This window comes from Schistosoma haematobium, chromosome 6, assembly GCF_000699445.3.
Source record: "Schistosoma haematobium chromosome 6, whole genome shotgun sequence".
In the NCBI taxonomy this organism is placed as follows: Eukaryota; Metazoa; Platyhelminthes; class Trematoda; order Strigeidida; family Schistosomatidae; genus Schistosoma; species Schistosoma haematobium.
The window spans coordinates 24,128,855-24,145,175 of NC_067201.1; the positions used below are offsets into that span (position 1 = coordinate 24,128,855).

Sequence of the window (16,321 nt, forward strand, 5' to 3'; positions counted from 1 at the left end):
CATTTTAAACATTAAGAGTTCAGACACAATGGACATGCCATTATAATATAATTTAATATACCGGATGAAAAGCTCAAATACAATAGACGGTTTGGATTTAAATGAAATCTCTTAAATAAATTACACTTTAGTATGCAATAATTACTTACTTAAGCCTGTTACTCCTCGTGGAGGAGCACTCGCCATCCAACCCTGTCCTGAGCAATTCTTTCCAGTTCTTTCTAGTTGTTATTCATCCTTTTCATATCTGCTTCTATTTCTCGACGTAGTGTTTTTCGGTTTTCCTCTATTCCACTTCCCTTCATGATTCCAAGTTAAGGCTTGCCTCGTAATGAAGTTTGTTGATTTCCTTAATATATGTCTTGTCCACTTTTAACGTCTTTTCCTAATTTCCTCTTCAGCTGGAATGTGGTTTGTCCTCTCCCACAGAATGGTGTTGTTGATGGTATCCGGCCAATGGATGTTAAGTATCTTGCGTAGACAACTATTTATAAATAGTTTTACCTTCTTGATAATGATTGTAGTAGTTCTCCAAGTTTCAGCTCCGTTCAGTGGAACTGACTTGACGTTCGTATTGACAATTCTTACTTTGGTGTTGGTTGACAGTTGTTCTGAGTTCTATATGTTCTTCAGTTGTGGGAATGCTGCCCTTGCTTTGTCAATCCTCGCATTCACATCTGCATTCGATCATCCTTGTTCATGAATGTTGCTTTCTAGATATGTGAACGTTTCCACATTTTCCAGAGTTTCTCCATTATCAGCGCAAACTTCAGGTAGAAGTGAAGTGTTCGAATTTCTCCACATCATTTCTCCATAATATCGAGGTCTACAGGATAACCTGAAGTTTGTGCTGATGATGTCGTTTAGAAGAATTATGAAAGCTCCACGATCAAACCATCCACCTCAGAGAATAAAACTCCATTAAAATCATTCATCTGAGCTACAAATCTTCTCCATCATCTCAAGATCTATATTGAATTATCTAAGAATGATTATTTCAAAACTGATTTGATTTATACTTCTAGTCGAATAAAGATCTGATATTATTTTCTATTAAATTATTGACTTAGAATTAATTCTGTTGACCTAGAAATGGATATTAATATTTGTAATTGACTACAGGATAAGTAGTTGTCCGTTATCCTTAAGTATATCTTTCATTATGGATAAATAATGAAGATTGAAGATTTGTTCAAGAATAAAGGACTAATGATAATTTTCTTCTTATAACTTCTCTATTCATTGTATTTCATATTTCATTGGTTTTTCTATTATTGAACTATCTATTCAAACTTAATTCGATATGAATGTGTGTATGTGAGGTAGGTGGTTAACCGTGATAGTTTGGACCCCAATGACATGACCTTAGATGAACTGAAAAACAAATAATATAATAATAAAAGATTTTAAATTCACTTGGTATTGTTTTACTTGAATTTTCCCATTGATGATTAGGACTGTAATTGATCAGTCTATTTCTTATTGGCATATGTGCGTACTGTGCATATTGCCTCGATATTGCCTTACTGCACAAGCATTATAAGTAAAGATGGATATTGGCTAATAGTGGAATTCAGGACTCACGTTTTGTTCTACTTGGGACTCATCAGCTGGATGTACTTGCATCTCCAAGTTGGTGTTCACTCCGGGACTCGAACCCAGTACCGTTCACTTCAAATGTCATCGCGTTATCTATTTAGGTGCCGAATTCCAGAATGAACATCAACTCTGAGATGCAGGTACATCCGACTGACGAGTCCGGAGTGGGACGAAACGTGCGTTCTGGATTCCACTGCTATCCACTATCCATCTTTGCTTATAATGCTTGTACAGTAAGGTAATATCGAGGCGATCCGCGCAGTATGCATAAATGTCAATAAGAGATAGACTGATCAATTGCGGTTCTAAAAATCAATGGGAAGATTCAAGTAAAACAATACCAAGTGAATTAAATTTCACCCGATTGCAAAAGCAAACGGCTATCAGGACTCAGTAGGTAAGTGGATAACGTGATGGCGTTTTAAGTGGACAGTACTGGGTTCGAGTCGTAGGAAAGATTTGAATTAATTAGAAAGAAAAATTTTTCTATTCACTTTTGTATTGGTTGTTTGAATCTTCCCATTGATGTTTAAAACTACAACGAATCATTCTCTTATTGACATATGGGTATCGTGTGCGAATTGTCTCGATATTGCTTTATTCAGTAGCTAAGTAGATAACGCGATAGCGTTTAGAAGTGTCCCACAATAGGACGAAACGGCCGTCCAGTGCTTCCAAGTTTTCCATGATGGTCTAGCTTCAATTGAATCATGATCTCAATCATTGGAATTACTATAATATCCACGAAAACCCTTCTGATATAAATAATAATAGTATTCTGTAAATCAGTTCCAAGAGTTATACTGTCTTCAATATTCTGCCGGCCATGTCATTATCATTATATATAAAGATTACTAATGACTATAATTTTTCTTACATTTATGTATAAGTAGTGATTTTTGATAATTGGAAGTAGTTTGTGGAAAACCCTCCGCCTGTTTCGAATTATCTGGCATCTTAATGTAGGGTACATGATATTGAGTAACTTATAACAAAGGTCAATATATTATAATCTGATTTATAGGATTCAATCAGGATTAAAGGACTAAATAAACACGTCATTAGATGTTACTCAGTGATTAACCAATTGCAAATATATCTTAGCCCTACATAAAGTTAGTCTCTGCCCAGATAGATCGGCAATAAAATCTCTGATTGTGAAGCTGGGTAACACGAGGTCAAGTCCTCCCAGGCTTATCAGTTTCCTTGAGTTTAGAAACACATCTTGGTGGTGAGTGTTGAATAGCACGAAACTTAGATCTTGATTTTGCAGTTGACTAACTCCAACGGCTATCTTACACGTTAACGTACTACACTCAATATCGAGTCACTTAGACTGGTAACCATATTGCAACTTAATCGATAGAATTCAATAAGCACTAAAGGATTAGATAAAAATGAAATTGGTCACTACTTAATGGTCGACTAACTGTTTCATTAATGATTGAATATTGATCGGTAAAGTTAAATTGTGTTCATTTATGATCTATGAATGAGTGGAAGATATTTAGGATTTCATAATTAGTAGTTCTATGAATATCATTTCAAGGGATATAAATCACTTTAGAATATGACTTTCAATTGAAGACTATATTTTATATTTTGAAACTAACTAGTTCTGTGTAAAGCACTCGAATGGTAGGACCTTTCTAAGTCTCAAATAAGAAGACAGAAGACAAGTGAAAAGAATGCAGTTCCAAAACAGTGTCAATTATGGTACAAAACTGTCAGATATTTATAGTTTTTTTAGTAAGAGTGAAATGATTATTATAGTCCTCCAATCAGCATACAGGAGGTTATTAGCATTGATCCAATACAGAAGCTATACCTGGGGATTGTAAAATACTCTTCCAAAAGATGATTGGATGGAATATCTTCAGCTCTTTCTGAACTTTTTAGAGCTTCCTTGAGTTCACCCGTTGGTCGTCCTCACAGTATAGAGTAATTGTAAAGGTGTCTTGCTAGCTTCTTACTTTTTTACAGTTTCACTCCCTCCATGTCTGAAATGTATAAAGATGCATTTGATTATATTGACAAACTTTAACTATGTGAAAACATTGGAATTCTCTTGAAATTTTATTTATTTATTAAAACACATAAACATTGGTACAAGGAGGCATCAATTACATATGCGTCACATAAATCATTCGATTTGTGTGAGGCCTGGGATACTGCTCGGGTACCCAAACCGAACCACGTGGTTTTCCTAAGGGGCCACACTCGGAGCCTTCAACCTGAGGGTTTAACCCACAAGGCAGTGGAGCAACGTTAGGAGATGCAGTCCCATGGTATCTGGTGATCAACGATTGGTTCATACTCCATTTGTTCCTTCAGGATCCTGGGGCTCATGCACACCATTGATTTGGAATGAGGGTTTTCCAACTCCCCTAGGTGGACTCTCCATGTCCACCAACTCAGTTAAGGTGCCGGACATTCTTTTTTCGTCCTCTCAATTTCGTAAACAACACCCTTGATGTGAGAAGGCAATAAGTAGGACTTCCCTGGCAGAGGCTATATACGCGTGGCCATGTGAGAGCATTTCAAGAAGAAGATCTGACTATTCCTACTCTCGGCCGTATCAAAGAATTTGGGGCGCATCATTGTCTATGGAAAGAGGATCATTGAATTGTCAATATTACTTCAATGATCATTCATACAAAGAATGTAGAATTAATCAATCTAAAAGGGTATCTTTTGAATATTTTACAATGTATTATTGTCATTTTAGTAGGTATTCAATTATATCATCATTCTATTATTATTTATTATTATTATTATAGGAATTAAATTGTACATGTCGTATTATGCATCAACGTGTTATGGAATTTTTAAGTCAAGTATCCGATGAAGAAGTAATTAATAATTTAATTCAAGTTAATGATCATTTAACAAATACACTTTTACGGTTAGTTTATATGTATATAAATATAATTATTACGTAACTTATTCATTCATTGAGTATTATTTTATTAGTGTTGAACCCCTTTTTCTGGTAAGCATTTTTTCGTTTAGCGAGTTAGTTTTCTACGGGATGGGGCCCGTTAACCCCCATGCCCAACCACCCTCCATTATTCGGGCTTGGGACCGGGAATAACACCAGAGGGGGTCGAGTTAGGACTGTTTACTCTCACCCTTTCTCTTATTATATAAATATTACGGAACATCTTCATCGACTGAGATGGTTGGGCCACGTGTTACGTATGACTGAACACCGATTATCACGACGTGCAATGCTAACCGGTGTTGGAGATGGTTGGAAGAAAGTTAGGGGCGGCCAAACCAAAACGTGGCATCAGTGCTTTAAGTCACTAGCTTCTAGTCTGAGCCATATTGGTAGATGCAGACTAATTGGTTGGTGTCCGCGTGACTATCGTAACCAATGATTGGAGATCCTTGGTGACATGGCTCAGAATCTATCACAGTGGTGCAGGTGTATGCACTCACTGGTTTCCCTTAAACTAAGAGATTAAAATCGCTTCATATCTTTCTTTCTACGTACTAATTCTTTCTTCCTGTACTATATCCTTATTGCAATCTTTCTTTTATACATTACCACCTCTGACTTAACTACTTTTATGAATCCGGTGTTGACCTTGTTGTGTTAATGAGGTATGGTAACTTGGACCGATGCATATATGTGTCTGGTCCTACGTTGTAGCTGACTAACTGACTGACTACGCAACATATCCACTCGATGAATATTATTTCATTATTGCGAATTATATATATATATATATATATATATATATATATATATTAGTGTAGAGCCAGAAGAACCCTTCCACTATGTGGGCACTTAAGACTGAATTGAATATAAATTTTTTCGCTCGATTAGTTTATATTTATCGTATGTTTAATTTTACTAAATATTTTCATATTAGTATTATATAGATTATAGTGTGTTATATTGAATGAATAAGAACGCTGTTGTATGATATATCCATGTATCTATTAATTCACTCATGTTGATAATAGGACCGATAACATTCTATGTATCAGTCCCCTCCCCAAATGATCTGATACGGCTGAAGGTGAGGAGAGTTAGCACTCCCTCTTGAAATGCTCTTACATGGTTACGCGTATACAGCTACTACTAGTGAAATCCTACTCACTGTCTTATCGTGTTGTTTACGAAATTATGAGGACGAAAAGCGAATGTCCGGTGCTTTAATGGGGGTTGGTGGATGTGGAGGATCCACCTAGGGAAGCTGGAAAACCCTCATTTCAAACCAATGGTGTACATGGGCTCCAGGATTCTGAAGGAGGAAATGGAGTATGAACCAATCGTTTGTTATCAGCTGCCATGGGACTGCATCTCCTGATTTTGCTCCACTGCCTTGTGGATTAGACCTTTGGGTCAAAGGCTCCGGGTGTGGCCCACTGAGAAAACCACGTGGTTCGGTCTGGACACCCGGTCAGTATCACAGCCCTCACACAAACCAAGTGAGTTGTGTGGCGCATATGTATTCGGTGCACCTTTGTACCAATATTTGTGTGTTCAAATAAATAAAATACATAATAATAAATTCTATGTATCAACTGACATATCGACCAATGAATCACACTCGGGAAATAGACTCTTCTTTATCCTGGAGTTCCTTCTAACCCATTGGTCAGTCAGGCGAAAAAAAGTAGAAAGATCAGTTCTTCATCATGCTCAATTCAATTATGACTCAAGACTCTAACAACAATATACTTGAAATATCTGGTCACATAACAACACGTTTAGACAACTATAGTCAGTACATAACTTAGTCATATGTGATACAAAACCAAATTAATAGGGAGATTAATTATTAATCAGTGTGAGGTTGTGAAGATTGTTAAATTTCATTGAGTTCATGAACTAATAAGAACCTGGAAGCACTGGATTCTCGTTTCACCCTAATATGAGACTCTTCAACAGTGCGCAATAATCAATAACAAAACTCGAATAATAAGAAATATGACAAAGATTTTTGAGTCAAAAGAAAGTTTAGAAATAGGAGAATATAAAGTACAACAGTCCAAGCATTCTCCATATCTCGGTTTCCACATAAATTCTCCTCCCCCTCTCATTATATCACTTTGTTGATAGATTTCAACCAACTTTAAGTGAGTAGACAAACTATGAAATCGATGTGGGAATATCCCATATCCTATTAAACCGGATCATTTGTGACTTGAATAGTCTAGTCTAGTAATTTCCTCGATGATGAAACATCTGGATGATCTAGATAGTCATTTATATCAGGTAGTATCAGTTTTCTCAACGTTCTACGTAAATGTCTATGACTTCGAACAAGCACCAAATCTTGGTTCATAATCTCTTGTCGACTACTTCGAACCACTGAACATTAAATGATCCAAGAGAATTTGTCAAATAGACAATATAATACTTGAAATGAATATATGTATTCATTCAAGTCATTGTACCTTACATTCATATTGGTTAAGAGAGAATTGAAAAAAGAATTCGGACATGAAATGTCATGTTTTAAAAAAATATAATATGCAATCAAATAACGGAAAGATAGTTGCGCAACATCATGAATTGACTATAGTTAGCAATATAGATCATTGGATGCTAACTCATATGTCTACATGGCTTAGTGTTCATCATGGGTTTTGAAGGCTCATGGGTACAATAACCATTAGGATCATGGATACTCATTCTAAAACATCAGAAACGTTTTTTCAAACACTTTTTTTTCTGTGTGTAAACGGAGATAAATCCTTTGTTGTATTTAATCTTGATGATAAATAAGATCTGATTCAATTGTCGTTTCGGTGAGAGGGGGAGATTACAAAGTTTCTTGGAAATTGTTAAACTTTCCTAGTTAACATTACAGAATAATCTTAGTTACACACAAATCTTAAAGGCCAGGAAGCAGTGAGTAGCTGTTTCATCTAATTATAAGACTTCAGAAGTACATATGCACCAGAGATTGAATCTAGGATTTTTAGTCTTCAATACAAATGCCCAGTCTCTAGATAATTGAAAATACACTTGGTGTTGCTTTACTTGTATCTTCCCATTGTTGTTTAGGACTGCAATTGATCAGTCTCTTGTTGGTATATGTGCATACTGTGTGGATTGCCTCGATATTGCCTTACTGCACAAGCTTTATAATCAAAGATGGATAGTGACTAGTAGTGGAATCCAGAACGCTCGTTTCTTCTTATTTTAGACTCATCATCTGGATGTACCTTCATCCCAGAGTTGATGTTCACTCCAAGATAATGCGATGGTGTTTGAATTGAACAGTACTGGTGTTCGAATTCCATACTGAATATCAACTCTGTGATGCAGGTACATCCAACTGACGAAACACACATTCTAGATTCCACTACCTGCCATTATCCATCTTTACTTAATCATTGAAAATATTTCACATGATATGATAAATTGATTTAAATTGTATATTTGTTTTCATTGAAATTTTCATATTTTCACTTCCTGTTTTGTTTATATGAAGATTTAAATGTTAATAAGTTAAAACATGGAATAGTGTCATATAACTTAATTGTTTATAATACGATAGATTTTGAATCAACTTTTAATAAACACTACAGTTAAAAAAGGTTTGTAGTGAACAAAGACTCAAGTGGGGAAAACTACTTTATTGTTTTAATGTACATTCACATAGTAAAATTTCGAACTCACACATCAGAAATCGTACATCTTTGAATCGTCTTTTACAAGTTTCATTATCCCTTCATCCCTGTTGTTATCTTGATTACTTTCAGTTTCTTCCTCTCTTCTCTTCATTTCAATCTTTTTTAAACTTTCTGATCGCAGATATTCTACATCCGACTGATGTTATATACTACTTGTATCTGCATACGTAAGTAGACTACATCACAGGTATACGTTACTTTCAATGAAAAAGTATAGTAGGATTCCCCTCCTCACTGGATTCTGCTATATGACATGTCTGCCCCCAAATACCCTGGTACGGCCGAGAATGGGGAGTGTCAGCTCTCCCTCTCTAAGTGCTATCACATGGCCACACGTATATAGCCTCTGCCAGGGAAGTCCTACTCACTGCCTTCTTGCATCAAGGGTGTTGTTTACGAAAATGAGAGGACGAAAAGAGAATGTCCGGCGCTTTAACCGGATCCCAAACCAATGGTGCACATGGGCTGGCTCCAGTATCCTGTGGGAACGAATGGCTAATGAACCAATTGTTGGTCACCAGATACCATGTGACTGCATCTCCTTACGATGCTCCACTGGCTTGTGGATCAGACCTTCAGGGGTGTGGCCCCCTAAGAAAACCACATGCTTCGGTTTGGGCACCCGAGCAGTATCACAGCCTTCACACATATCAAATGAGATTTGTGTGGCGCATATGTATTTGGTGCCCCTTTGTACCAATATTCATGTGTTCAAATAAATAGATAAATAATTTATATAAATCAATCGTCCCTATTTGGGACTCGCCAGCTGAATACACCCGCATTCTAGACTTGATGTTCATTCTGAAACTCGAACTCAGTACCGTTCGTTACAAATGCCATCGCGTCATTTACTTAGCTACTGAACCCTGATAGTCACCTGATTTTGCAATAGGGTGACGTTTAAATTCACATGATATTGTTTACTTGAATCTTCCCAATGTCATTTAGGACTTCAACTGATCAGTCTCTTATTGACATATGTGCATTCTGTGCGGAATGCCTCGATATTGCCTTAATTCACAAGTGTTATAAGCAAAGATGGATAGTGGATAGCAGTGGAATCCAGGACATGCGTTTCATCCCATTTGGGACTCGTCAGTTGTATGTATTTGCATCTCAGAGTTGATGTTCACACTACGACTCGAACCTACGTACTGTTCACTTCAAACGCCATTACGTTATCCACTTATCTACTGAGACTTGATAGCCACTTGCTTGTGCAATGTGGTGAAGTTTAAATTCACTTGATATTGTTTACTTAAATCATCCGATTGATGTTTAAGGACTACAATTGACCAGTCTCTTGTTGGTATGTGTGCATCCTGTGCGAACTGTCTCGATATTGCTTTAATTCACAAACATAATGAGCAAAAGATGGATAGTGGTTAGCAGTGGAACTGGGCTCGAGTCCTAGAATGAACATGAGCTCTGAGATGCAGGTACATCCAGCTGACGAATCTCAAATTGGACGAAACACGCCCTCCAAATTCTCTGACATGGGCACGTGTATATAGCCTCTGCCAGTGAAGTCCGACTGACTGCCTTCTCGTGGCGGGGTGTTGTTTACGAAATTGAGAGGACAAAAAGCGAATGTCCGGCGCTTTAACCGGGTTGGTAGACATGGAGAGTCCACCTAGGTGAGTTGGCGAACCCTCATTTCAAACCAGTGGTGCGAATGGGCTTCAGTATCCTGAAGGAACAAATGGTGTATTAACCTATAGTCTGTGACCGACTATCATGGTAGTGCATCTCCTGACGTTGCTCCACTGCCTTGTGGATGTTACCTTTTGGTCGGAGCCTCCGGGTGTGGCTTCCTGAGAAAACCACGTGGTTTGTTTCGGGCACCAGGGTAGCATTATAGCCCTCACACAAATCAAGTGACTTGTGTGGCATATAAGTATTCGGTACCCCTTTGTATCATTATTTATGTGTTCAAATAAATAATTAAATATGCCATGTCTGATAATGTCCTAAACATTTGAGTTTTATGATTTTTAGGAATTCACATATTAGGAATCAATAATGAATAACAGTTACTAGTCTTATTTTCCATTTCATGAAATCATATCATGACCGATTATCTGATTTTTTCATCCAGTCTCAGAATTGGCAAATAATGCCTAGTATTGAATCCTTTTTGGGAAATTGCTATAAAATTACTTTTAAGGCATCACAAGTTGTATCACAGTATGAATATATCTATAAATGATTGCAACTTACTATGCATAGGATATATATTCTCAGCTTTGGTTTCATTTACACGGTATGACCATTGGATATAAGCAACTCTTCATAGAAAATGATTACAATACACAATGAGTTGCAGGATATCCTCAAGTCGATGAAATAGAATTTCTAAAACTTAAGGTAGGACTTCTTACACGGATGTGTTTTATAATTGAACTAACCTTATGATGACATCGAATATGACATCTATTGATCCAGACTGTTTTCATCAATTAGATTATCACATATACTTACACCATAAATCAAACATACAAACTTCTTGTCTATTTTCATAATGTCACATATGGAAGAGTACGATACGTGTACACTCTTATCCTAATCAAAGTAATTTACCATTTGACGACAGAAATCACATACCATACTTGTCAATTCTGATCACTCATGAATCTCACACAATTCGGACAGTTTATATTTCATTATACGGTATGACAAGCACTGATTTGTTCACTGTGTAAAAATGCCCCCAAATGCCCTGGTACGGCCGAGAGTGGGGAGAGTTCTCTCTCCCTCTTGAAATGCTCTCACATGACCACGCGTATATAGCCTCTGCCAGGGAAGTCCTACTCACTGCCTTCTCGTGGTGGGGGTGTCGTTTACGAAAATGAGAGGACGAAAAGAGAATGTCCGGCGCTTTAACCGGATCTCAAACCAATGGTGCACATGGGCTGGCTCCAGTATCCTGTGGGAACAAATGTAGTATGAACCAGCTTCCATGGGACCGCATCTCCACAACCCTCACACAAATCAAATGAGATTTGATTGGCGCCTATGTATTTGGTGCCTCCTTGTACCAATATTTATGTGTTAAAATAAATAAATAATAAATAAATTATTCGTAACAATTTGTATTATCCTTTTTAATGTTTAGCGATAAATGCTGACTTCATGATAACACTGAAATCTAGGTATAACCATTTGAAGATTCCAAAAATAGAACCGTTCTTTATTGTCAAGTATGTATATCTATGCGTAGATTGAAACATTTAATACTCTTCACATGAATAATGATGATACTCATTACCATTCAACTGATGTATTCCTCTCTCTTTCTCATTCTCTTCAAATTCTATTTATATAATTCAACCTCTTTCTTTTTGATATTGTCGTGTGTTAACAGTAACAGAATCGATTGTTGATTGACCATTCTTTTGTTCTAATATAAAAATTCAAACCTCTACGAGTCATTTCTTTCTGTATGATTTATGGACAATTCAATTATGGTTATACTTAGTGTTTTTCTCCTTATCCTTCTCTTTCTCTCTCTTTCCACTCCTCCCTTTATAATCATGTCTTATTATTTACTGGATAGTTATTGTTTATTATAATTTGCCACAATTATTGTTGTTAGTGTTTTTACTGTTATTCTTCTCTTCGTCATTATTTGTTTATTCCTTTGAGAGATCACACTAATCTGCAGTTCCCCTTTCTATCTATCTGACACATACACACACACACACGCCTAGAGACAGGATTTCTTTCTCGTTCTTATTACAACTCGTAAATTATATCATGTAAATAGATTGGTTTCCGTGTTATTTCATTTTGTTTTTAGATCGATTCATATGTTACATATCATACATACTACTAACTACGTCTAATCATTTATTCATTTTTATATTATTATTCATTGAATCCCCATTTTTTTTTCTCTCTCTCTCTGACTCTCTACTCTCTACTCTCTCTCTTTCTCTATCGTATACCATTTTATGTTTCTTATTGTATTTTCTGATTCTATTGACTGCTTTGAATGTTTTTTTTTGTAGATGCCTTGGTTTCGATTGAAAGCTTTTTTGTTTTGTTTTGTTTTTTACTACTGTGACTTGTATCTAATACATTCATAGACAGATAAATATGAATTATTATTGTCCTATTGTAAATCATCATCATTTTTCATTTTGAAGTTCTATCATTTTTTATCCAGGGTAAATGTATTAGTATTAGAAAGAGTATTGTGGATACTATGATAATTTCAATATAAATGGTTAAGATTTTGAGTCAGTTGAAGCTAGACCACCATGGGAAACCTGGAAGTACTGGACGGCCGTTTCGCCCATCGTGGGATTCCTCAGCAGTGCGCATCCACGACCTCGACCCCTGCGAGATTTGAATCCAGGACCTACTGGTTTCGCGCGCGAGCACTTAACCACTAGACCACTGAGTCGGCATCCAACGGTGTTAAAGGTCTAACTTCAACTAATCCACGAAATTGAGTGACAAATCCACCATTGTCTTCAGTGAGTTACTATCTCACAACAGACCTGGTTGAACTCCACTGTTCATTGCTTCTGACTAGAACTCCAGGAAATATGTCATGAAGCCAGTCACTAGTGAGCATATGTTGATTAGTATTAGAAGGGGTTTTGCAGATATTATAGCAATTGTAATAGTTGTATTAAAAACCATTTAGGAGAAAAATTACAAAAGAAAATAATTTTGACCAAGTTATACATAGACATCATCATCACTGAACAGCGAATGTGTTGATTTCTTAGAAATTGCCTAGCGAATAATCATATATTGAATGTTGGACACATACTATTGAACAATTTCTTTTTAATATGAGCATAGCGAACTTGTTGATTATTGAATGAGAGATATGTTTTAACGAAACAACTTAATGTCTTGTTGTTGAGTTCCTAATTAATTTGTTCGTTGAGTTGTTGTCATTGTTTGGTGGTATCAAAAGTAATATGTCTTGTATTGATACATAGTTTTTAGTCTGAGATTGGTTTAGTTGTATGGACTTGGGATTGTGTAGACTAATTCACGCGAGGCCGTAGGTCCTGGGTTCGAGTCTCGCGTGCGCACTGTTGGGGGTCCTATACTACGACGAAATAACCGTCGTGTGCTTCCAGATTTTCACTGGTTGTTTAGCTTAAATCGACTCGTGAATTCAACTGTAAAGACACTACAATCTCCATGCTGATGTGTTTTCTTGAGATTATTACTTTTAGTTTCTAGTTATGGCTTATTTTAAGTAGTATTTATTATGGTTGCTTGCTCTCTATGTTTATTCTTGTCATAGATATGCTCGTGTATATCCATATCATCTAACTAATAAAAAACTTATCTATTCAGAGTATTCACGTGTTATATATTCCCAGTCATGGATTATACATATATGAAATCATGACTAGCACAGTAGTAATTTAGTGGGATGACTAAATGAAATGACTAAATATCAGTCTATAAAGTTAATGACTATCGATCGGTAATAAATAAAATGTCCTCTTAATTAGTAAACCATTTGATAATCATTGAATTAGTGATCTTTGAGGATGTGATTCAAATTGATTATAATATGATGTACAAATACACTCATCGTTTTGAGGTGGTGGAGATTTGTAGCTCAGGTGGATGATTTTGATAGAGTTTTGTTCTTTGAACTAGAAGGTTTGGTCGTGGAGCGTTCATCGTTCTTCTGAACGACATCATCAGCACAAACTTCAGGTAGAAGTGAAATGTTCGAATTTCTAAACACGTGGTTCACAGCTCATCCCGTACACCTCAATGTTGATTGGTCCTTGTTGACCTTAAACCTGTCATTGTTTACTTCCTTGTTTTGATTGTATCTCCCGTTGCACAAACGTAGCAGCAAAAATCAAAGCAATGGCAGATACAACCAAATTCGGACACTTCACTTCTACCTGATTTTTGTGCCGATAATGTCATTCAGAAGAACGATGATAGCTCCACGAACAAACCATCCACCTCAGTGAACAAAACTCCATCACACTCATCGCTTAGTTATTTCCTCTAATTCTTCATTTGACATTGTTTGAATGATTAAGAGTAGGCAAAATCTTAACCAGTAACTTAATATCTGTTTCTTTATCTGATCATTTCTAACCATTTACAGTTACGATCGTTTTGAACGATATTATCAACGTGCAATACAGAATTCCGATAATAATAATTCTAACAATCAACAAATGGATTCTGCATTATGTTTAACGAATTCTAGACCACAACTATGTTTAACTGCTTCATCAAGTGACCATATTGATTCAAGCCGTCATCGATCAAATCATCATCATCATTATCCGCAGCAGCAACACCACCACCACCACCAACAATTAGCAATTACAGCTGGACCATCATCTCTACGTCGTACAACTCTAAATGAGTCTACAGTGAATGGAGTTGTTAGTAGTCGAATGAATAGTTTACACTATAATCATGCAGATTCAGGTAACGGTAGTAGTACTGCTGTTTCAACCACCAGCAATCACCATAATAATAACGAGGATGAAGATGACGATGAAAGCTTGTTGGATATAAGTGAAGGTCCCCATGGTGGTGTAAGTAACCTCTACTTTACATTCTCAACTAACCTTATTGTTTAGATAGAATTGTTACATTTAAAAAGTATTTGATTAAAGAAATGTTTTTTTTTGTTTTTGATAGTTTAAGTCAAAAACTGATTTTATTTGAGCAACTATTGGTAACTAAAGAAGCATTGAACAGGTGTTTCGTCATATTAGAGAACTCTTCAGTGCACATCCACTACCCTAATAGGGATTGGACCCATCATCTTAAGATCATATGATGAGTGTTTAGATTTTAGACTATTGAGCAGGTATCCAATCGTTTATCTAATTAAAAATAAAATGACAAACCTTCTAACTGAACGCTTGAACTGGTTTCCTAAGTTATTCTATAACCCCAGGCTAACTCATCGTACACGACAACTTGAACACAAGAGAAAAGGCGTGAAAGGTGGAAAGAACGGTTTATTCCAAGGTTGGTTTATGAACAGAAAATTGAGGATATTTCGGAAGGCCTTAGACTTCTGGAATGTTGTGAAATGACAGTTATTTTTATTTCAACGACATTAGTGTTCGCCTTAACAGTGAAATTCTTCGTCACAATATTTCAAATTGTGTCAATGATCGAGTGTAAACTTTTATACCTTCCAAAGATGGATAGTGGCCAACGGTGGAATCTAGAACGCGCATTACTTCCTATTTAAAACTCGTCAGTTGGATGTACCTGCATTGCAGAGTTGATGTTCATTCCGGTACTCGAACCCAGTACTGTTCAATTCAAACGCCATCGCGTTGTCCAATCAGGTACTGAGTCCTAGTGGCCAACTACTTGTGCAATGGGGTCTCAAATAGGACGAAATGCGCCTCCTGGATTTCACTGCTAACCACTGTTCATCTTTGCTTATAAAGCTTGTGAATTAAGGCAATATCGAGGCAATACGCACAGGATGCACATATACCAATAATAGACTGATCAATTACAGTCCTAAACAACAATGGGAAGATACAAGCAAATAATAACAAATGTATTTAAAACATCACCCCATTGCACAAGCAGGTGTCTATCAGGACTCAGTAGGTAAGTGAATAACGCGGTGGCGTTTGAAGCGAGCGGTACTTTGATAGTCCCAGGTATAAATATCGTTCATTAAAAATTTTAAATGAAAAACGATAGGATATAAATCATACATTTTATACATCAACATGATGTAAAATATATCTATTTTTCATTTTATCCTTTTCTCTAGTCTACAACTAGATCTCATGATTCTGATGAAACTGATGAAATTGCTAAATGGTTATCTAGTCGACAATTGATACCTGTAAACTCACAGCAACAATCACAACACAGTCATCGTCCTTTTCAACACCAACAACAGTCATTGACTACAAACAGTCGTTCACATTCATGTGTACGAACAAATCATTTAAGTGCTATTACAAACACTACTACTACTACCACTACTGCTGGTGTTTCTTTATATGCAACACAGAATCCATCAAATAAATCCGTTCATGTAAGTGTAAACTCCTTCCAAAGCTAT

At 36.4% G+C, this 16,321-nt stretch overlaps 1 protein-coding gene across 1 annotated transcript in view; it reads left to right on the forward strand.

The window, feature by feature from the left end:
- The window catches only part of TOM1L2 (TOM1-like protein 2), a gene marked incomplete at its 5' end in the record, with an annotated part of 36,979 nt that overhangs the window by 14,764 nt on the left and 5,894 nt on the right, over positions 1-16,321 (forward strand). The window contains 3 exons of the mRNA XM_051217201.1: positions 4,380-4,504; positions 14,369-14,810; positions 16,025-16,294. Of these exons, the coding sequence (XP_051065850.1) occupies positions 4,380-4,504; positions 14,369-14,810; positions 16,025-16,294 (837 nt within the window). The remainder of the gene's footprint in view (positions 1-4,379; positions 4,505-14,368; positions 14,811-16,024; positions 16,295-16,321) is intronic.